The 23813-nt window shown below is 39.3% G+C and overlaps 1 protein-coding gene across 2 annotated transcripts; it reads right to left on the reverse strand.

Moving 5' to 3' along the window:
- Nucleotides 1-680: 680 nt before the first annotated feature.
- Nucleotides 681-23687, reverse strand: MYLIP (myosin regulatory light chain interacting protein). Of its 2 annotated transcripts, XM_030552475.1 has the most exons (7): nt 23484-23687; nt 21737-21927; nt 5816-6001; nt 4457-4654; nt 3788-3952; nt 2708-3128; nt 681-2173 (listed from the first exon to the last, which is right to left on the reverse strand). In XM_030552475.1, exons 1-7 carry the CDS (start codon nt 23583-23585, stop codon nt 2084-2086), a joined length of 1353 nt encoding a protein of 450 aa, XP_030408335.1. In that variant the 5' UTR covers nt 23586-23687; the 3' UTR covers nt 681-2083. The 2 variants fall into 2 exon arrangements, with proteins under 2 accessions (XP_030408335.1, XP_030408336.1); XM_030552476.1 differs by lacking the exons at nt 21737-21927; nt 23484-23687 and adding an exon at nt 6872-7328.
- Between the last annotated feature and the right edge of the window lie 126 nt (nt 23688-23813).

The raw sequence follows: 23813 nt of genomic DNA on the forward strand, positions 1-23813 counted from the left end.
ATTTCACTTGCTCTAAATGACATTAATAGGTTCAAGTAATAAGGTTTCTTGGATTATCAATTTAAACTGTATTCAGGTAGAGGCCAAATGAGGAAAGATTTTAGCTTCAATAGGATAAGTAGTGCTAAATGAAGCGTTCAAAATTGAAGAGTGATATAGCTGATGATTAGTGGCTCAACTGTAAATGTCTACACCCTAGTATAAAAAGATTTTTTAACTGCTTCGGTTGGACTGATGAAACTCAAAGTTTAAGTTCTAAATCTTGAAAGCAGCTTGTTTAGGTCAAACAGTATCTTATTTTTCAGTTTCTAGTCACAGAAACCTTTTATTTCCTCTGAATGTTTCTATAAGAAAAATTAAGAACCCTGCGACTAGTGAGGTGTTTTAGGCCATATAACTTGAAAGCAAAAAGTAGCTACAACATGAAAAAAGCTTCCTCCTTCAGCTAGCTCAAGAGAAGAACAAGAAGAGAAAAGAGTCTGATCCAGAAAGATTTTGAGCACCATTAACCAGAATGGCAGTTACAAATGGTCAGTACCTCTTAGATCAGTCCCAAAAAATGCAGGTTTAGGAAAAAGAATGGGCAATATGCTAACTACAAAAGAATGGGTTAAATTATGTATGACATGGCCTTTATTTCTCACAACAAAGCTAATAAGCAGACTTCCAAACACCAATAATGTAGGAAGACATCTGATTTAAAGTCCTTTATTAACCTGAATATAAAAAGACAGAAGTTGTCTATGATATAGGACAGAGTTCTTGCTTCATGTGGAAACAAAATTTCTTTACAAAGTGAAAAAATAAATACCTCTTGGAGTAAGGTTTATATGCTAATATGTGCGATAAAAAAGTAGAGTTTTAATATTTTGACAAAAGTCTGTGCAAAGAAACAAACGCATACATACACATTACTGCTACATTAAGGCAATATGAAAAGTATACTCAGAAAATCTCAGTAAAGTGACAGTGTCGTTTTCTAGCTTTAATTTAGCTAGTATTGCACCCAAAGATAGTCTCCTAGTTTCCTCTAAATCATGGAGAATACACTAGTTGACTGAAGTCCAAAATGCCCAAATGGGGGTGGAAGATAAGTTTTAGCAAGAAAGATAACCAAGCAACTCAAAAGTTAAACTCATGAAAGCACTTAAAAATTATACAAAGTTTACACTATTTTAGGCCAAAATGGATTTTTGATCGTTCAAGCAAAATCAGCCTCCACAGCTAAGGCAGATTTACAGCTGACAGTTGAATCTGTGGCAACCTGGACACATCTCTAGGGTTGGCTAATTTACATCCTCCCCAAGAGGAAATGGTTTTCCCTTTTGATTTGCAAGCAAAGCCCCAGAACAGTTCCTCAGTGGAGCATCATTACTAAGCAGGACAGACTTTCCTGACTAACACTTCAACATCCAGAAATTAAAATTTGCTGCAAAAAAAACCCTTCCAAAATTATCACTGCCATATGAATTAAGCTTTCATTAGATTGCTGATTTAAATGCAATTGCTTGCTTAAAGCCTTGCAACCTCAGTTTTTAAAAAATACTGTTTTTTAAAATAATTTCCCCTCACTTTAGAACAATTACTAAACACAGAAACTATGATCATCACACTAAAACTGACGTACAAATTTGTAAAAAACTAGTTTTGCTATTAAAAATAATGGAGTGATCACACTAAAGGAACAAAATAAAAAAACTTAAAACCAATTATAAAATGTGTAAAACTACATACTGAATTATCCCTGCTGGGTATATCAAATAGACTTTACACCACATTTCCCAGAATTACCTAGCTTTTGGCACTATTGCCACATTGCAAGCTCATGCATCAAGAAGAACTTTCCTCCTTTAGATGACATGAATTTTTTTAGAGTTCTGTTTTCACAAGATGTCCCAAAACCTCTCCTTGGGCATGGTGAACAGAGAATATTGACCCCTCTCTGACCCAGAGATGTAGTGTGGTTTTTGCTTCTCATTGCAGGCAGGAGCTGGAGTGATTGCCTTCTTCACAATCAATGGCTGTAGTTCATTTTAGTGCAGTTTGTAAAAAGTACATGATGCTTTAGAAGTGTACACATAGATCATATCACTGTCAGGTTGAGCAGACTGGTGTGAGTTGGCAAATACACATGCTGGACATGCTCTACCCGAGACCTACAAACTGGACATGACTGGAGAAAAAGAAATAGAAAGTATTAGGGAATGCTCCTTCACCACAATTTTGAGACCCTCTATGTCTCATGAGCACAAAGTCATCTCCTTAATGAATAAATATTGTTGCTGAGACTGAAGTATTCAGATCTGTTGTCTCCATATTTCCAATATGGACACAACAAGAAACTTTTATGCCACTAATTCCTAACTTCTCTGCAAAAAATACATTAATTTTCATCAAAAGGAATGACTACATACTATAACAGACCTGAAGATCTCTGTGCAAGCTCAAAAACTTGTCTTTCACCCACAGAAACTAGTCCAATAAATTACCTCACCAACATTGTTTTTTACACTACAGCCCCACCTATTTAGCTTATCATCTAAACATTCCTGTAAACTAAGACATTATGCAAACTGAATTTAAATACCAAACTTCAATGAGTATATTGGTCAAGATCAGTTAATTATACTAGTAAAAAATGAACTGTAAAGTGAAATCAGCTGTTAAATACATTAGTGTGGAATGTCCCAAGTGACACTGCAATTACCTGCAGCTGGGCAGCACAGGTCTCACAGCATACTGTGTGGCCACAAGGACAAAAGGTAGAATTGATTTCTTCCTCACAACACACCATACATAGCATAGACTCCTTCAGCTTCCGCAACTTCTCTTGAAGAGCTTTTGTTTGCTGGCAACTGAGACCCTCACAGCTGTCACAGTTCATATTACTTTCTGAAGACTTAAGCGGAGAATTTGGTGGCGTTTGATCACTTCTTGAAACAAGATCCACAATGCCAGCATTGTAAAGAGTCCTCCTCGCATGGTCATAAACTTCCTTTGATGTTCGTTTAATGTCAAAGACATACTTTTTACCAAGATTGATGTTTTCATTCAGGAACAAGGATGCCAGGTGGCCCTTTAAATCTCGACTGTACTGCATCATGACAGCACTAGTAACAGTGTCACACCTACAAGACAAACCCATGAGACAAGTGAAAAAATTAATTAGTTAATACTGAAACCTCAATGTATCTTTCGTTCCCTAAGCTCAGACACCCACGAAGGATGAAATCATCCATAGCATGTTTACCCTACATAATTTTGTTTCTATATGACAGTTGTATTTGCAAGGATTTTTAAAAACTGAATTAGAGGAATGAAGCTATAGATTTTGATCTTTTCAATAAATTATAAACATATATGCTAGAAATGAAAACAAGTGTCTACTGCTTACTGAGGTATCTGTATTAGAAACTGATTTAGTTTTCATTCTGAGGAAGTGCTATTTATATTGTGATAGTGCAGAGAAATATCTTGTTTGCTTATCTTGAATTGTATATTCCCGCCCCAGAAAACCTCAGCAATAAGAATCTATCCAGCTCTCGAATGTAACAGAAGCAGAATAGAACTATGTCTGAATTTTGTTTCATACCACTGCTGCTGTTCCTGGTGTTGTGTGTGCAGGAGTAGCAGCAAAGATATGATAGAATTCTGCAGGGGAATATCTAAAATGCAAGGTAGTGTGAGGAAATGTCAAATACCGACAATCCTGTGCCAAGTTTAAATCCTTGACTCAACTGCTGTTGAAAAGGTAGGACAAGTGATTTACTCCACTAGCAATACAAACCTGTAAAATGCATGCGTCTCTGTTATTGCTCTGTACAGTCCACTAGCTGCTCTGGTACTGATCATCTTAAACAAGAGAACTACGCTATTACCAGACTCGTTGGTGACCGTCAGATACACATTCTTCCCAGACTGGGTTGCCATTTGAACAACAGGATAAGCAATCCTAAATGTGAATAGAAAATGATGAGTAATGTGTGCGTGGCGAATTATTCTCCCTCTAAAAACTAAGGCAATTTCTACAGCCACTCACGTATTGTACTATGAGAAACATCGTCTAAGACTACCCAGAGGAAATTAACAGCTACATTTGCAAACAAAGAGGCCTTTTCAATTTTCTATAATGTTAGATTGAAAATGCTGCACTGAACAAATACAGGACAGCTATACCACTAATCCAGTCCCCATGTAAGCACATAACTTATGTGTATAGCCCCAAACAGTGTTTTACATCATCAATGGTCTCCTGATGAAAAGGCTATCAGAAGTGGATAAATCCCTAGTCACTGCATGGTTCAGCAGCTCTTGCATGGTCCAAACCAGAACAAAGATACAAAAGATTCTAACACACTTCCTTTAGAAGAACACAGTTTTGATTATATAGATATAGAAACAAAGTATAGCTCACAGAAAAGTCAGAAGATTAGATTCTTTCACCCCAGGAACTTACCTGTTAATGGGACTGAAGTCATCTTTACAGATGGAGATGCCCTCAGGTCCAACACCAATAAGAAGTTTCTGCCCTTCACTGTCTCTCACTGAGTGCCACTCTACCCCATAGTTCTCCAGTGTTGACACAATCTGCAGAACCTGGTACTCTGCTGAAGCCTGGCTCAGCCCTTCTAGTTCCTTGTGCTTTGCAGTAATACTGTGGATAAAAAAAGACGGACAGGTGAACCATTCAGCCATATGCAGTAATCTACAGCAACATCTCATTTTAACAAGATTCTAAATGATCATGTTAGGTGGTGCTTATATAAAAGTACTAAATTACTTGGTCTGTTTAGTTATAGCTGGCTACATGTTTTTGATCATTAAAGTGACAGAACTAATTACATATTCTTGGACTACTTAAAGGATCCATATATTGTATTTACTTGACTGACTATAAAAGAAAAAGCTGCATGCTATTTTAGAAACTGTATCCCTTGTGTAGAAAGGCTCTTGGACCACAAAGTCCCTAGCAGTAAAAAAATTCACATGCATGCAAATACAACATTTAGAATTTTTCTCCTTGATGTTCAGGTTTTACACTAAAAAAATGTGTGCACGTTTGCAGGGAGTAGTCTTGGGCTAGTTTACAACAAAATCTAAAGGTACTAAAATTATGGAGGGTCTAGGTATCTAAAGTCCTAAAATTGTGCCTTTAGACAAATGTAGTCTTCTATATGACATTCTTGAACTTGATTATATACAGTCACTCCTCACTTAACATAGTAGCATTTTTAGAAACATAACTACAAAGTGAAACGATGTTAAGTGAATCCAATTTCCCCATGAAAATGCATGTAAATGGGGGGAAGGGTTAGGTTCCTGGGAAATTTTGTTTTGCTGTACAGTACATGTAAACTATCAGCCAACATTATGCAAGTTCTCTTTTTTTGGAATGTTGATTTTACTTGAATATCCATCAAAAAGCAATAGTTCTGGCTCTCCCTTGAGCAGTGTCCTTACATAGTGTGCAGCTGGGCAAGGTAAGTGGAATTACCCTGATCAGACTATTCAGCCTGCCTTTACTTCCGAATCAAGGAAAATGTAAACAGTTACCTCTTTCCATTTCCAAAAAAGAAATGTACACTACCATCTACAAATGCAGCAGATATGTAGGATCACTTTCATTAAAAACATTCTGGTTAGAGTTTGGTTTCCTTTCAAAGAATAGCTGACTTTAACATTAGCTTTGATATTTTTTGCAATACCACTTACACTTAAATTTTAGCACCAAATAACCAGACATTATCATTTACTAATTTAAATTCTTAAACAACTTTTGTCACTGGTTGTTAGAGTAGCTGGAGCAGTTACTTACCTGTCTAAGGTGGCAGTAGTGAGCTCCTTTGCACACAACTCTTCATAGCTGTACTTGGCAGTATTCTGGTTATAATCCCCAAACTTCATCTGAGCCAACAATGCACTAAGTTCAATGGCATGCTCTGAAGAACACTGAAGATTACCAGCCAAAAGATCCTCTCTTATATGCAAGAAAAACATATGCCTGCAAGAGAATAACTTTTTATTTTTAAAAAGTCTGACCAGCACAGAAGTCAATAATTGGTTGAGACTCTAGAATGGTCACTGAGCATATTAAATACCCAATAGTTCTGGCATCAGAGTTAGAAAATTGACTTGGTTTTGTTAACGCTTATGCTATCTTTTCAAAAGCCAGCCTACATTAAAAGATAAGTTTCTTTCAGCAGCTTCATTTAAATACTGAACTGTCAAGCAAATCCAAAAAGAGCAAATACTTTAATATCTTAAGGCCATTAAAAAAATTCTCCCTGTCAGTGAATATCTGAAATGTTACATTCATCAAGTGAGAATTACAGATTAAAGAAACAAAGCACTCATAGCATGTAAAAGGCTACCATGTAGTTATGTTGCTGCACTGTCATTTCTAAATAAATATGCATTACTTCAGTATGCACTATTATTCATAGTTAAATGAAGTGAATATTGTAAAATACTAAGCATAAATCAGCACATGCAGTTCTGTGAAATTTCAGTTGAGAAATCTGCGGGAGATTTCCCCGTTTATTCAAAACAAACAGCTCTCCTATAGTAGTCCTAGAGAGATGGTGTGATGAAAAATACTTGAAAACCCCACAAAGATGCTGTGAAAATATACTATGTTTACTTTGTAAGCATGTTTATTCAGCCAGTTATTGCTGTTCTGGACTTAACTTCTGACCTTTAGATCTGTATTTGTCATGTTGGCTAAACAGCTGAAAAAAAAACAGGACGGATAAAAATCAATTTTTAAAAAAATTCAGACTTATTTAAATCCATTTAAATTAAACCAATTTAAAATTGACAACCTATATTTAAACCTAAACTACTTATAAGATATTAAAATAACTTACAGTACCTAAAAAACTTCAAGCAGTACATATTTTCAGCTGTTTTAAAAGAAGTCAAACCACTGAACTGGTGGCAAGTAAGTATCAGAAGGGTAGCTGTGTTAGTCTTGATCTGTAAAAGCAGCAAAGAATCCTGTGGCACCTTATAGACTAACAGATGTTTTGGAGCATCAGCTGGTGGCAATCACTCACTAAGCACCAGGAATCAGTTTGAAATGCTAAAACAGCTTTTGACAGTAGTCTCTTCTGCAGATGCAGAGACTATTTTCTTCATGACAGTTGTTTCAACCAGTTCAGTTCAATGACAAATTTATTCAAAGTTGAGAAACTGAAAGGGAACTGAAAAAAGTAGGAAAGCCTGTTTTAATATTCTGAATTATAAATAAAAATGAGGTGTGAAGATGAGATGTCCTAGTTCTAAAATCTTGACGGGCTTGATGACCAGAAACCACCAGCTCAATTCACTAACTACAGATAATACTTCCTTTGTTTAATAAAATAGTTTTAAATGCAAAACATGTTTGATAAACTTTATCTTATGTATCCAGCACACAAGGTAGTTTTATTAAATTAATAAAACCAAATTTTTAAAACATAGTTTGTGCATTTAATTTAGTTTTCCATCCACATACAGCCTGAAACAAATCTCATGTAAAAAAATGAATCAAGTAAATATGAAAATGCTTCACATTTGTTAAGATAATAAAAATGTAAAAATTAAGAACCCGGGCCAATAGGAGTTGCTGGAAGCGGCCAGTGGGAGCCATGGCCGGTGGGAGCCACGATCGGCCAGACCTGCAGACGGGACAGGTAAACACACCAGCCCAGCCCACCATGGGCTTTCCCTACAGTAGCGGTAGGGAAACCTGAACTACAGAGTACAAATGCAAAACGAGATTAAGAGTCATGATGTCCTGCTTGCCAATTTAAATCAGTTAAAACTGGTGATGTAAATCAATGTGATCACAGACTAATCTGCCATATTTTGGGTGTTAAAGCAGAGACTCATCCTGAAGTAAGATGCTGAGCCACGGCAAAGTCTGCCACAGGGACTGCAGTTATCATTGTAGTTACATCTCAACAGTGACAATCATGCTGAAAGTCTTGGAGCTTGTCTACACTTGAAACACTACAGCTGCACCACTCTAGCACTTCAGTGTAGACACTACTATGCCAACAGTTCTCCTGTCAGGGTATGCCATCCAACTCCCCAAGAGGCAGTAGCTAGGTGAACAGAAGAATTCTATCAACCTAACACTGCGTAAGCTGACCTAGCCCCCAGTGCAGCCATGCTGCTGAGGGGTGTGGATTTTTCATACCCCTGAGCAGTTGGGTCAACCTAACTTTTCAGTGCAGACCAGGCCTTAAGATACGTTTACACTTACAACACTATGTCACTGTAGCACTTCAGTGTATATACTCTTACTACAGTGACAAAAGGAGGTCTCCTGTTGCTGTAGTTAATCCACTTCACTGAGAGGAGTAGCTAGGTGAACTGAAGAATTCTTCCACCCATCTAGTATGATCTGCACAGGGACTAGGCTGGCTAAACTACATCACTCACAGGTGTGGACTTTTTACACCCCTGAGCAATGTGGCTGGGTTGATTTAATTTTACAGTGTAGACCGGACCTTATTTGGGAATCAATATTCTGCTCTTCCATTTCAATAGTGAAAGTTCTATGCAATGGCATATTTTATCTTGAAGAATTAAATATTTTCTACATTTTGAGATGAACGTAAAACCTATCTAATCTTGCTAAACAATTTTTGACCATGTTTATTTTAGACCATTTTAGAAGAATTATCCATTTTCATTACTTCTGCTAATTTGTTCACCAGTTCCCTACGTTTTTAACTTTAGACATGCTGAGGCAAATAAGTTTTTACATTTGGTAATCATTACACATTTGCCACCCAACTTGCTGCACTGAGCAGCAGATCTCACATTTGCTACAGTTAGAATGAGAAAGTTATCTAATGAATAAAATATTGTAAAGACTAAAAATAATGTGAGCTAGCCAAGGCCTGAGTGGTGATGAGTTGCAACCTGAGTTGCAGCTTTCTTCCTCCTCCCCGCCCCTCAAGGGGGGGCGGAGAAGAGTAGGAGAAGGGATGCTTAGGTCTTCAATCTGACTGTACCATCACACACCAGAGTGAGAACTGATATACCAAATAAAAACTACCCAAAATAAATGTTTTATAAAGCAATCCTTATGCACCATGAAAGAAAAAGCAAAAATTAATTCATTTTATTTTTGCTGTGCAGTTTACTTCTAATAAAAAAACTGAAGCATTATAAAAAAAATTGCAAGATGTTTAACTGTAGGTGTTATATCAAATTGAAATTTTAGCCACATGCATGCAATCTGACAATATATTTAATTTTTTAAGAGCAATTAAAGCAGGTTATCTAAATTAAACTACTTAGACTTGCTCTGGTCAAGATAGCTGTCTATCAGTAATCATTTGTTCAACTTTGCCCCCCAGATTAGAAAAATGAAAAGCCTGTTCATATACTTCTCCATACTACTGCTCTGAACATATACCTCTACCTTGATATAACATGACCTGATATAACATGAATTCGGATATAACCCAGTAAAGCAGCACTCCAAGGGGGCGCGGCTGCATGCTCCAGCGGATCAAAGCAAGTTCGATATAATGCAGTTTCACCTATAACGCGGTAAGATTTTTTGGCTCCCGAGGACAGTGTTATGTCAGGGTAGAGTTGTACTTTGTGATTTATGTATCAGACACATTTAAAGGGATACCACAAACTTGAAAACGTTTGCCTGAAAAGATTTACTCCTACTATAGCTGCAAGTGACAAGATTACATGTGAAAAAAGGCAAAAAAAATTTCAGCGTGCTTTGTGCAGTTGACAGCGCTTTGATTATACAGGAGAAATAGCAAGACGATCTCTAGAGTTACTGAAAAGGCTCTACAGACATTAACAAGGAGCTGAAAAAGCTACAAGATTTCTCCCGCAGATAGAACTGTATTAGAGAAGCAAATACAAGAGAGGCAACTGTTCTAGAACCACCTCCACTTTCTCTTGCTAAAGACCTATCAAGCCTAAAAAGTGAAGATGCAGGGAAGATACAGAATTCCAGTGTGACCTTTGGCAAGTCACTTAGCCTCTGTGCCTCAGTTCATCTATAAAATGGAGATAACAGCTCCATAGCTTACAGAGGTGTTATGAGATGTTCAGATAATGGGGGCCAGATAAAGACAGATAAATACTTCAGATACAAGCCCACTGTAGCTTTTTCACCTTTATTTTCAAACAAGAATACTTGAATGGAGCAAAAAGGAAGCAAAATTGATTAAAGCCTTTAGAAATTTTTCCATCCAATCAGTGGATACAGAGCACTCAGTTTAAAATGCTAATTATTTTGACCAGAGTGCTCTCTTCATACAACCTGTTTCTGTTCACACTCCCCAAAGTCATTTTCATCAGTCAACTTTAATCAATATCTAGGTTCCAGTTGCCTGATACACATGCAACACCCAGAACTACAGAATCTGGTGAAATCAGCAGATACTACTCAGGGCAGATCACCAAACTAAAATGTTGGTGTGTAACTTAACATGAAGAGTTGTGAACCAGAAGCGTTTTTTTCCCCTGGACATATTCAAGGTAAAACTAGAATGTCCCCTTCTGGGACCCTGACTTAACAGCTAGACTCCTAATCCTGCAAAGTTCATCTGCAGGGCTGAATGGACTGCCTGTAGCATTCTTGAGTCTTATTATTCAGATTTAACTACCAGGAGGCATTTAGCCAAATTTCTGCAAACTATGGTAGTTTTGGAGCTTGAGCACACAGCTTTTATTGGATCCAAAAACCAGTGAATAGCTGCCATTTCAATATCCCAAGTAAGACTCCTTCAAGAATTCCCTGGATAGGCATTCTCAGGTGGCTCTCTAAGGTAAAAGGTGCTCAATTCTTCAGAACAATGCATACATTTCTAGGACACTCTGTTCAACAAGGCAGAGACATTCAGCACATTCAGAATACTGACTGGAAAGTCAAGACAAGAATGAAGTGGCAGTCCCAAGGAGCATTCCTGTAATAGTTCAATAATTCCAAAACTGAAGCCTTCTTTAAATTTGTTTCTTTTCAGTTTTTTTAAACCAACTGCACTGATTGCCATAAACTATTTCAATTCAACCGGTTTATTAAAACTGAATTAAAGAGTCATTGACAGTTACATAGCTATGTTATATTTTAACATTTTAGTTATGCAAGGATACATTAACACTTGGAAACATGCTGGAAAAACACTACTTTAATCTCATTAGAATTGCTACAAAAAAGTCAGTACTTTAGGAGTTACAAGATTCCTGCTTCTCTTATATCATGTGACTGATTCAAACAAGTAGCTCTTTAATTTATTTTTCTGAACCAGTTGTACAGTTTCACTTTAAAACCGCTATAAAAACCACAGCAAATCTTCATAATGCAAAATTTCACTCTTAAATGAAGTTTTACCATGGTTTGTGTTAATCTTAATATCTCCCAGACATTGGCACACTTCTGACATTACTAAGTCTGTGAAAAAACAGCAACTCTGAAATCACTTGTATACAGAAAAACTGCTTTTTAGTGCAGTAACAGAAAGTCACCCATACCTTCCTCAAAGGGCTGCCACCTTGGATTCACATAAGGCTGTAACACTAATAGGAAAAAATTGAAGTTAAGAGTTTAGTCTTTTACTATTCTGAAGTGTAGGACAAATACTCCTCAAGTTTAGCTGTAGTATTCCTGCATGACAATCCAAAATTTCCTGCCTCCAGTGCAATACACCCAAGATTGTATAGCTTTAGGATTATTAAAGCTTGCCTTCCATTTTTAGTATGAATATTTTTGTTTGAGAATGAAGCCCGGTGCTCCAGTATACTTCTGGATATAAAGCAGACTACTTCAAAATATAATCTACAGAATTACTGTCGGAATTGCAAAGTATCTAAAGGTTTGTCCATACAGAATAACACACAAAAGTTAAGAGAATTAACTAAAGGTGAAGTGAAGGTGCATATATTAAAGTGCATTATACCCCAAAGTAGATGCTCTCATTTGGAAGTAAAATGGCCTTAGTTTGCTGTAGCTTGATCCTTAGAATTAAGGCCACTTTACTTCTGAATGCAAGGATCCACACAGGGATTTAATGCACTAATATATGTGCATTAACTTTACACCTTTAGTTAGTATGCCAACTCCCTTCTAGAGAAGCCCTTAGTCTTCAATTTGACATTTCTAGCTAATTGTAGCCCACACAGGACTCAGGATTCCCAAGGCTTTTTTGACTGAATAAAGCATTTCAGGCAGATGGAACAACAGTACCAAGTGGCTTCTGGCCAGGCACCTACAACATTAAAATTAGTTTATTTTAATCTTGTCTTTTATACTGCCCTAATCTTTTTCATATTTTTATTGATGTTTTAGCAGCATACACAAACCCTTAGGGGTATGTCTACACTACAAAATTAGGTCAATTTTATTGAAGTCGATTTTTAGAAATCGATTGCGTATGTCCACACTAAGCGCATTAAGTCGGCAGAATGCATCCTCACTAATGTGGCTAGCATCGACTTATGGAACAGTGCACTGTGGGTAGCCATCCTCCAGTTCCCGCAGTCTCCGCTGCCCATTGAAATTCTGAGTTAAGCTCACAATGTCTGATGGGGTAAAATTGTCGCAGGTGTTTTTGAGTATATGTCATCAGTTGCCCCTTCCTCCATTAAAGCAATGGCAGACAATCATTTCACACCAGATACCAGGGCGACTAGAAGAGCACAACAAGGCACATTGTGCATCAGGGAGGCTTTGAAAACCAGTTTCATGACTGGCCACACTTTTGTGTGACAGTTGTGTTTCTCCTAGATGCAAACCTGCCCCTTTGTTGATTTTAATTCCGTGTAAGCCAACCACACCCCCCACTTCAAAATAAAGTAAGTATAGTTTTGAAACCATATATTCTCTCTTTCTCGATTAAAAAAATTATAATGGATAAGGTAATCTGGGTGGAGTGGGGGAGAAGGGAAGGACAAGGCCACATTGATTTTTAGTGTGGCTACAATAAGCAAACTCTTTGAATGACAGCCTTCTGTTGCTTGGGCCATCCTCTGGAGTGGAGTGGCTGGGTGCCTTCCTTCTCCATGTTGTTGGGCATCTGGGTGAGGCGGCTATGGAACATGGGGAGGAGGGTAGGTGCTTATACAGCGGATGCAGCAGGGGTCTGTGCTCTTGTTGGCTTTCTTGCAGCTTCAACAGACGCTTCATCATGACCGTTTGCTCCCCCATAACCTTAGCATTGCATTCTGCCTCTGCTCTTCGCACTCACTTAATTCTTTCCTAGCCTCTGCCACTGAATGCCTCCACGTATTAAACTGTGCCCTATCAGTGCATGAGGACTGCATGAGCTCAGAAAACATGTCATTGCGAGCAGGTTTTTTTCCTCCTTCTAATCTGCGATAACCGCAGGGACGGAGATGATAGGGGGAGCGTAGAAACATTTTACGCTCTGTGATTCTGGGGGACTACATTGTCACCTGTGCTGCTGAGTTCCCCAAGCTGACCAAACAGGAAATGAAATTCCGAAGTGCCTGGGGCTTTTCCTACGTACCCAGCTAGTGCACTGGAGTTCAAAGCACTGTCCAGAGTGGTCACAATGGAGCATTCTGCGATAGCTCCGAGAGACCAATACCATCAAATTGTGTCTGCACTACCCCCAAACTCAACCCAGCAAAGTCGATTTTAGCACTACTCCCCTCGCTGGGGAGGAGTACAGAAGTTGATTTTAAGAGCCCTTTAGGTCGACAGAACAAGGGTTGATTTTGTAGATGCATTCATTTTTAAATCTACCTAACACAGCTAAATTCGACCTAACCCCATAGTGTAGACCAGGCCTTAGAAAAAAAAATTTCCGAATCAAATGCATACTGGCTTAGATTTTTCTTTTTGATAGTACCTAATTTTTTTTCCCCAATGTAAAAAAGTAATACTACTGATGCAGAAAAGGTGGTCAACATAAGAATTTTTGTATGAATGACTGACAGTACGAAAAAGTAACAATTTAGGGGTACTGAAAACTACCAGTCCTAATCAATAACACAAATCTACATGTTGTGCCTACTGTTCCTCCCTTAATATGTGCTTTATGTAGAGCCCCTGAAGTGACAGCTGTTGCAAACAGAACAGCTACTTAGGAGCCATAATGAAATTTAGACGAGCAAAATTCAGCAGCCCACAGAAAATATAACTGTACCTATTCCAGATTTTAAGTCACATTTGAAATTCTACTTTCCCTTTAAGAAAAAAGTTCACACGTAATATGCAAGTTCTGACCTCAAAATATTCTTTTTGCATACATAAAGATAATTAAATTTTTTTAGTCCAGTAAGGTACATATGGGAACAGTCCAACAGTGCTGTCTTAATCCCTTTCTTGTTCCATGCTCCAGCTGAATGGTGCCTACAAGGAAATAAGGCTGAAGTAGCAAAAAAAGGAGCTGCAATCTCCACTCTGTGGTGGGAGATGCAATAGTGACCAGTGTTTCCCAAAGGCACAACCAGGAACATGCATCTCTTGGAACCTCCAGTTGCTGTGCTCCTGGTAGAAATACTGCCAGTCCTTTGGGGCTAAACTGCTCCAGTACCTGGAGGCCCTCTCACTGATGCTGAAATGTAATTTGCAGCTCCTTGCATGATGTGAATTTGAACTATGAAGTATAATTCTCTCAAAATGGAGTTCTGCTGAAAAATCACCAACTGAAACCCTGAAAAAATAAGGTCCACCTACCCTAACAAGATGACCCAATGTAAGTCATCTGACATGAGAAACGAAAATTCTGCACCTGGTGTACTCCTATTATATTTCCCAGTATCTCTATCCTAGTTTTCTCTCTGTAGAAGTAGGTGAAAGGTTACTAACAGCTATTCAACTCAGCTTCAGATAAACAATTAGATGCATTCAACAAACAATGGCAGCAGTTAGCTTTTATTTGCTCTTATAAAATGAGAGCAACATATCTAATCCAAATCCATGGGTAGCCAGTGTTACTATGTAAAAAAAGTGAGATACTGGCCATTTCCTCACTCTACTCTCCCCCCGCTCATATAATCAAATGTTTAAAATAGCTATAAATTTACATCAACAAATCAGACATTCTTTAAAATTAGCCCACAAGTGCAACTAGGTAATGTGGCAATGAAGCAGTTCACTGTACTGGTCTTTAAACCAGAATGCTTATTTTCCTTCCTGAGTCACTATACATATATTTAAAAAATACACAAGTACACAAAACATTTCTCAGTGGAATATGGCAAAGCCATATTTCTGAACAAAATGGTTTTCAAACAAGTAAAACAGCTATTTTAAATGCTAATTCATTAGACTTTTCAGTGTAATATGTCAGTTTGACAAAAAGGTGCCAAGAGCTGTATATGAATATCCGATTTTCAACCCACTCACACAAGTAAATTATATAACCTACTTTGCCTCAGTGTCAGGTTACTGAAATAACATTAATAAAGTTTGTTTTAGTCAGGCATTATGTTTCTCAGCTTTCTAAAAAGCTGGTTTTAAACAGAAAGCTAAGTTTAATAGAAGTGATGGCTTCTGGTCCATTAGGAAACAATACAACTCATTTACATCAATCTTTGCAGAAAGCTTTCTTAACAAAATTAAGTGTCCATATATTACATAATGGAAAAAAGATGTGGACAAATTACCCCAGAGGAATGGGGTTTGATTTGGAAAAGACTAAGTCTAACACAATGAAATTTCTTTCAGATACTGTTCCAACAGTACCTCACATCAGTCAGGATAAAAATATAAAAAGGAAATAATGCTGGAGAAATTATGGCCAAAGAGGAGATTTTATGGTTATCCAGTGGTCATGTCCAGTCATTAGAGTACTGAGATGCAATCCATAGCCAAATATCACAAATTGTTGGGTATTTATTACCAAAGCCTCCTTTGGTAATCCTGTTGAGGCTTCCTAGTGGAACTGGTCTCATCCGCTAATAGCTACTCCACTACTGACAGCCTCATACTGGAAAAAGAAAAACAGACAACCACAGAGGAATGGTTCAAAGAAATATGGGAGGTTGTGGTTATGGAAAAATGAACACCAATTAACCCAGCAAACAGAGGGCAGACTGATACTTAGATATTTGGCTACCTTTTATTCAATACTCAGACAAAATACATCTATCCTTTTTTTAAAAATATTAACATTTGATCAACATGCCTTGTCTTAAATAGGTGTATATAGAGATTTCATTCAATTTAATAAAATCACTAAAAACAATACAGGTGTTGTGAAAATGCTTACTCTAATATGGTAACACTCTGTTTAATACAAAGATTTGATCATTAAATTCTTGTATAATGTCTCTTTATACAAAAGAGAACTGTTGCAATGATAGCTTAGTTTCTGATATTTACCAGGCAAGGATTTGTAAAGTCTGTTTAAATCTTTCTAAATAAAGAGCTTAAAAAATAAAAATAATGCTTATTTTATGTTATTCAGAATAATATTTACTGTAAAATTAATTTGAATGCTATGCTTCATAAATAATGCACATTTTGTACATATGGGCTCAAGTTTTGAGTTTATCTCAACATACTTTTCCTTCTGAAATGTACTGCTCTATTATTTTGTATTACTATTTACTGCAATTTGCCCCTTCATACAGTTTGGCAAACATTGCTTATTGTTATAAAGGTGACAAGTTTCTAGACTTCTTTGCTACTTGTACTTGTTTCACAAAGAAACCTTTTAACCATAAAAACAGAACTTTCTGCCTCGAGACAAGAGTTCTAAGCCAATCAGGAACTGAATGTCTTCAGATCCTGGGCTGTGTTCCAATGCAGCAGTCACTGATTTGTTAGACATGCCTAGCAGCTATTAGTCAGGGGTTACTCACAGTCAATGACCTAAAGTTACATTACCATGGGGAGTCATACAGCCGCCTCTGGAGCCTCTCAGCGCTAAACAAGAACAGAAGAGCCACTCCTAGTCACTTTTGAGGTTTTAAAGTTTAACAAACCCATCTGAAAGTATAAAGCTAAAACTTCTTCTCAAGTCTGCCAGTCATCTTGGATCATAATTTCAAACCCATTTGCTTCCCTACTCTAAAATCCTGTTTGCCTTCTGTTAGAGAGAACTGTTTTATAGCAAGTTCTTTGATACAGCAAACACCACTCCTTAAAACCTGATTCCTTCAAATTCAATGGAGCAAGAACCCTGTTAAAGTGATCACTTGACAGCATAGGTTATTCTAATGAACAAAATGCTTTAACAAAGCCTGGACCATCTGTTAAAATGTCTATTTACAAATGCAAAAAATATTTTGAAAGCCACAAAAAATGGAAATGTCTTTTAAAAACTGTGTTAGAACATAACCTGGTAATGTTTCAGATAAAATGAAAAAGTATTTTCTCTTTCTCAAAGGAATATATTTCTTACTCAAAGAACACCATAGAAGCCTCAAAGACTGGAAATGTATACAACATGTGTCTTTGAAACAGCCCTGCTCCTTTCTATGTCTGAGAAGACTTGCTTGTGAAATTTGAGTTGCCATAGCATATTATTTCAATAGATTTACGCCTGCATTGATCCATTTTACCTTTTATTTCACTGGATACAAGTTTAGACTGGTTAGCTTTGCAGCCATAGTTCATCACAACAAAGGATTTAGATTTAAAACACACCCAGCAGCCAGCCAATAAACCGAAACCCACACTAGTGCACCAACTAAAAGCAACTGTTTCTCCACTCTGAAAAAGGAAGAAAAAGTAAGTAGGCATAAGATACTTCATGCAACACCTCCACTTATTTAACTAATGGAAACTGTTCCATGGCTGTAAAGGTTAGACAAACTAACAATCTGCTATGCCCTGGAAAGCCCAGCAATGCAAAGAAAAATAAAGACTGTAAAAAATATGTAAGAGTCACACTATTTTCCACATAGGCAACAAAAAGGTTAGCACTCAGCAGTCAAAACAGCTTTCTAGTATCTATTTTATAGAAGTTGTTTTGAATACTTAACGGACATGAAAATAATAGACACTAAACACACAGGCCTGGTCCACACTACAGCGTTAAATCGATTTAACGCTGTACCCGTCCACACTACAAGGCACTTTAAATTGATTTTAAGGGCTCTTAAAATCGATTTCTGTACTCCTCCCCAACGAGAGGATTAACCCTAAAATCGATATTACTATATCGATTTAGGGTTAGTGTGGACGGAAACCGAAGTTATTGGTCTCATTCTTTTACTGAGCTACCCAGAGTGCACTGCTCCAGAAATCGATGGTAGCCTAGGACCATGGACGCACACCACCGAATTAATGTGCCCTAGTGTGGACGCCTAAAATCGATTTTATAAAACCAGTTTTATAAAACCCGTTTTAATAATTTCGATTTTATGCTGTAGTGTAGACATGGCCACAGACCATGACTACACTACAGCTGTAGAGCCACAGTGCAGGCGCTACCTACATCAATAAAAGGCTTTTCTTGATGTACTTAATCTACCTGTCTGAGAAGTGATAGCTAGGTCAATGGAAGAATTCTTCTGTCAGCCTTACTACGTCCACACCAGGGTAAAGTCAACCTAACTATGGCGCTCAGAGCACAAAATTTTTCACAGCCCTGAGCAATGTAGCAAGGTCAATCTAACTTCTAAGCATAGACCAGGCCTCTAGGTTGAATCATAAGTGTACGTATACAGAGATCTTTCTAATGAAACAGTAAAATTGTCTATTTGTGTTGTCTTTAAAACCATTCAAAAAAGGGGGTTTCAAACACTTTTTTGCAACTGTGTCACTCCAGCTCTTCAATTTTGTAGTGTCTAGTAATTTACAGCTAACATGCGTTTGCAATTTAAAAACAATTATGATATTTAGTTAATTTAAGGAAAATCCAGTACTGTGATCTGCATATGTCATGTGTTGAGGTGTGAAGAACACAGGCTAACTTCAGAGGCAATATGTAATGTGGTACAAGCTAGACATCCTGGCCTTATCTACACTAGAGAAATTGTCATGTTAACCACTGTTTTTACCATCTGACACCAATAACATTTTTTACGTACAAAATTTTCATCATCAACTATGGACAGGTATTTACACAACTGCTTTGACTAAGGCTGACTATCATATCATTCATCCCTGTATTATCTGCCTGGTTGCAATGTCAATGAAGAAACAAGGTGTCGCAGCTGTAATAGTACAAATAATCCTCCAAACATGACAGTACACCTGCTCACTATTCAGTGATAGCTCAGACAAGCTTCTGGCCTGCTCTCCCTCCCCAATGTCCTCCCCTTATTCCATGCAGGCCTGAGAACAGCCATGGCATTTGCAGTTTGAGTATGTAAATGTGTACGGCTGTAGCTCCTGGCCTTCATAGCCCACACGTAGTACTTTCTGCAGGACAGAAACATTGGAATTAACTGAATTAAACTAGAAATGTGACTAGAAGAAAAGCAGACATTATGCAGTTCAAAGGTGCTGTTGTGCCATGTATATCCAAAAGAGCATTGCTTAGTATGGCCTATATTGTTGTAGCTTGCACCACTGTAACCCCACCAATTCAGTTCGTAGTTTGACTATCTATCGCAGATGCAGCCTAAAACACCTATTTACCTCAATATGTGAGTGCACAAAAGTTTTGTTGTGTAATTTACACAAGCAATATAGGTTTAGACCAGGCTTGAGACCACTTAAAATTTAGGCTGACCTAGCTACCCCAAGAGACGTAGTTAAGCCAACCTAAGGCCATGGCTACACTGGCGCTTTACGGCGCTGCAACTTTTGCGCTCAGGTGTGTGAAAAACACCCCCCCCGAAGCGCTGCAAGATACAGCGCTGTAAAGCCTCAGTGTAAACAGTGCCGCAGCGCTGGGAGCGCGGCTCCCAGCGCTGCAAGCTACACCCATAGAGGATGTGGAGTACGTGCAGCACTGGGAGAGCTCTCTCCCAGCGCTGGCGCTGCGACCACACTCACACTTCAAAGTGCTGCCGCGGCAGCGCTTTGAAGTTTCAAGTGTAGCCATACCCTAAGTGCTGATATAGATGCTATGACTTCAATGGAAGAACTCTTCTGTTAACCTAGCTACCACCTCTTAAGGGGGTGAATTAACAATAAATCAACAAAAATCCCTTCCATCACTCTAGCAAGCATCTACACTACTGTATAACAGGCGCATAGCTGCAGCACCGTAGCTGGGCCACTAACACTTGGAGTGTAGACAAGCCCTCAGTTTAAACTAAGTTTGTGGTTTTTTTTATTATAAAGGAATTCTATACATTTTTTTCCTGTCTTTTCAACCAGAGAAATATCAAGATTGTCAAGCCAGTTCTTCCTTTTTTATAGAGGACTTCTTGGAGATTCTCAGGCTTTAGGCTGTGAGCTCTCACACCTTAACTGAATACCCAGGAGTATTCTATCCTTATATAAGAGTCTCTTGCTCTCAAATGTTCTTTGGAGTTCAATATGTAAACTAAAGGACCACTCTCAAACACCTTCCCCTCTCAACTGCTCTATTTTCAGTAAATTGCCAAGCAGTTTCACTAAATCTCTGGATGATCAAGAATTTCCAAGATAGAAAGGATCTGGAATTTCTATTATAAAACACAAATTTTTAAAAAGAAAAAAATTCAGGTCTTCATACATCATAAAGAGAGGGGAAAGGACATGCCTAATATGTAGTTCTCCTGTGTAATAAGCATTCAGATCAGATCGTCAACCACACTGCACAAATGGATTAGCTGAACATTACTGGTAAAACAAAGTGAAATACCCGACAATCCTGGGATATGCATGGTCAAACCTGAATATCACATTAAGATAGTATCAATTATCAGAGGGAAAGCATGTTAGTCTGGATCTGTAAAAGCAGCAAAGAGTCCTGTGGCACCTTATAAACTACTTCGTCATATGCATGTATTCACCCATGAAAGCTCATGCTCCAAAATGTCTGTTGGTCTATAAGGTGCCACAGGACTTTCTGCTGCATTAAGATAGTGGATCATTGTAATTTTGTGCTGCTTTTTTTCATCAGTTTATGGCCCCCATTTAACACGAACTTGAGGGCTGACAGAAATTAAATATACAAATGCTTTATGCTGCTAGTTCAAAAGCAAGAAAGTTATTGACCCATCAAGTAAAGATGTGTGTGACATTTTCTAGTGTAAATTAAAATCAATAAGACTTCATTACTATTTTTGCAGGAGTTTGGAACTCAAAAGATTGGTAACTATGAATTTTTCTGAACTGTAATTTATCATCAATTTAGTTATTGTGCTTTGTTTGTAGGTCTCCTACAGGAGAAGCTGTTCCTTTTGTAGCTTGAGAGAGGACCTATAGCTGTTGGAAAATTATTGTAATATGACACCAGACCAAGAGGAGTTTAGCAAGTTTAAGTATTGTGGTAGAAACTACTTCCTGCACAAGCAGTTTAGAATGACCTGCAGTAACACACTGGAAGAGAGGTTACTATCGGGCATGCAAAAGCAATATAAATATCACATGCTACCTCTTGTATTTTTCTTTCACTTGTAGTATTAAATATGTATGGAATTAACTGTGCTGTTCTTAGCTCTCATATTTAGCTACACATTATGAATAATTTACAGTAGCACCCTTCCTCTTCAATCTCCAAAAAGACAGAACAATACATTTAAAGTCAGGTTAGGTTTTCACAGTAAGCTACGCATACAGCTCAAAAGCAAGTAAGCTGAATATAAGAGTTACTAAATGATTGATACAGACAACATATAGCTACTTTACAGTATTAAATTACAGATCATGAAAATGTGAAATGAAGTTCACTCAAGATTGGATTAATCTTACCTTGTTTGTTCTTGCAAAATAAGATGTGGTTCTACAAAAAACTTGACACGCAGTTTCAATCGGTAAGGAGCTAGTCCATCCATCTGCTGGGAGATCCTATTTCTCAAATTCAGCCATAAACTCTCCCCTTTGCTGCCAGTGAACTGCAGTCCGAAGTAATCAACTTCTATAATCCCCAACCTTCTGCATACCTATAACAAAAATGGAAGTATTGTACAAGTGGATCTACAACATAGCTAATACCAAAGCCATCTCCCAAACACAGAAGTGTAGCTTTTTTAAAACTGCTCTCACATCATTAGAAAACCTCAGCTCAAATAATAAAAGTTATCTTACTGAATCACTTTTCAGTAAGAAGTCATCAAAACTAAGCAAAGCATTAAAGAAGCTTTTCAGATGGCAACCTACAGATATGTATATGAAATGGCAATAAAAACAGGAGGCATCTCTGTTGGTCCAAACACACATCACAGGAATTACCACTATTTTTTCCCCAAAACCTGGGAACCTAAGCAAGAGTGACTTGATTCTCCATGATGCTGAGTTTGGAAAATACATGACTAAGGGGAGATATGATAAATATCTATAAAACCATGAATGGTGAGGAGAAAGTAAATAACTGTTATTTACCCCCCAAAGAACCAGGTTACCCCATGAAATTAATAGGCAGAAGGTTTAAAAACAAACAAAAGAAAGTATTTCTTTACACGAGGCACAGTCAATCTGTGAAAGTCATTGGCAGGGGATATCTTGAAGGCCAACAGGGTTCAACAAAGAATTAGTTAAGTTCACCAAGGATAGCTCTATCAATGGCTATTAGCCAAGATGGTCAGGGAAGCGATCCCATGCTCAGAGCCTAGGTGTCCCCAGCCTCTGATTGCCAGCTGCTAGAATTGGATAACAGGGAACCCACAGTGAACAGATCACTCAGTAACTGCCCTGTTCTGTTCATGCTCTCTGTAATGCCTGGCACTAGTCACTGCCTGCACAACTGGATACTGCACTAGATGGACCATTGGTCTGACCCAGCACAGCCCTTTTTATGAGCATCAGCAACTCCCAAGGAAGCCAAGTGCACTGCTGAAAACCAGGCCACTTGTTTAGGTGCCTAACACAGGCGGAGTGACCCGGTTTTGGCTACTTTGGCCAAAGTGGAGTCAACTGAGCAGGCAGCAGGGTTCAGCTGGGGCAGGGAGGACGGGCAGATCAGAGGCACCAGGGTAGCCCCGTCCCGGCCACGTGTCTAACGCTTACGGGCACCTCTGCGGTGCCACGCGGGGGGCGCCCCGAGCACAAGCCGGGGTCTGGCCTAGGATGGGCTCCATGCCTAGGGGGGTCCCGCCCCCTCCGCCTGGGAAGGGCGAATTCGCCGCAAGCAGAGGGGAGACGCTCAGGCCTCTCTCCGCCCGGCTGGGTCCCCTCCCGGGGGAGACCGAGCATCCGAGGGCGCAGCAGCCTCTGCGGCCAACATGGAGGCGGAATGGGGAGACGCGCCGCAGGAAAGCAGCAGAAGCACCAGCGGCGGCGGCTCCTGCCCCTCTCCCGCGCAGCTACCCCCCTCGAGGGCGGGGCGAGCGTTAGCAAAGGGCGCGCGAACCCCGCGCGGGGCAGCCTCCCCCCACCCCCGCCGCCTCGCGAAGGGAGGGGCCGGGGTGCGGGACTGGGGGTTGGTCGCGTTCTCCGCAACGGCTGCGGCGCCAGGGGCCGTTGGGGAGCCGCGCGGCGGGAGCCCCGGGCGGCGGCTCACCTGGTTGAGGCAGTCCTCGCCGTTGGCTTTGGCCTCCACCTCCACCTCCATCACCACCGCGTCCGGCCTGGTCACATAGCACAGCATGGCTGGGGCAGACATCCACCGCCAGCGCGGCCCCCGCCTCGGACACCGGAGCCGCCGCCGCCCGAGCCACACACCCTGCCCAGTGCGCCGCGGTCCCCCCCCGCCGCTCGTCCGGTCTAGCCCGCGGTGCCGCCCCTGCACTGCCCTGCCCGTCGCGCTTCTTTAGTGTCTGTTGCGCTCTTACCGGCCGCCGGCGCGGGCAACCCCCCCCATATATCCGCTCCGCCGCCCCGCCTCTGCTGC

The sequence above is a fragment of the Gopherus evgoodei genome, chromosome 2, assembly GCF_007399415.2.
Source record: "Gopherus evgoodei ecotype Sinaloan lineage chromosome 2, rGopEvg1_v1.p, whole genome shotgun sequence".
NCBI classification, from domain to species: Eukaryota; Metazoa; Chordata; order Testudines; family Testudinidae; genus Gopherus; species Gopherus evgoodei.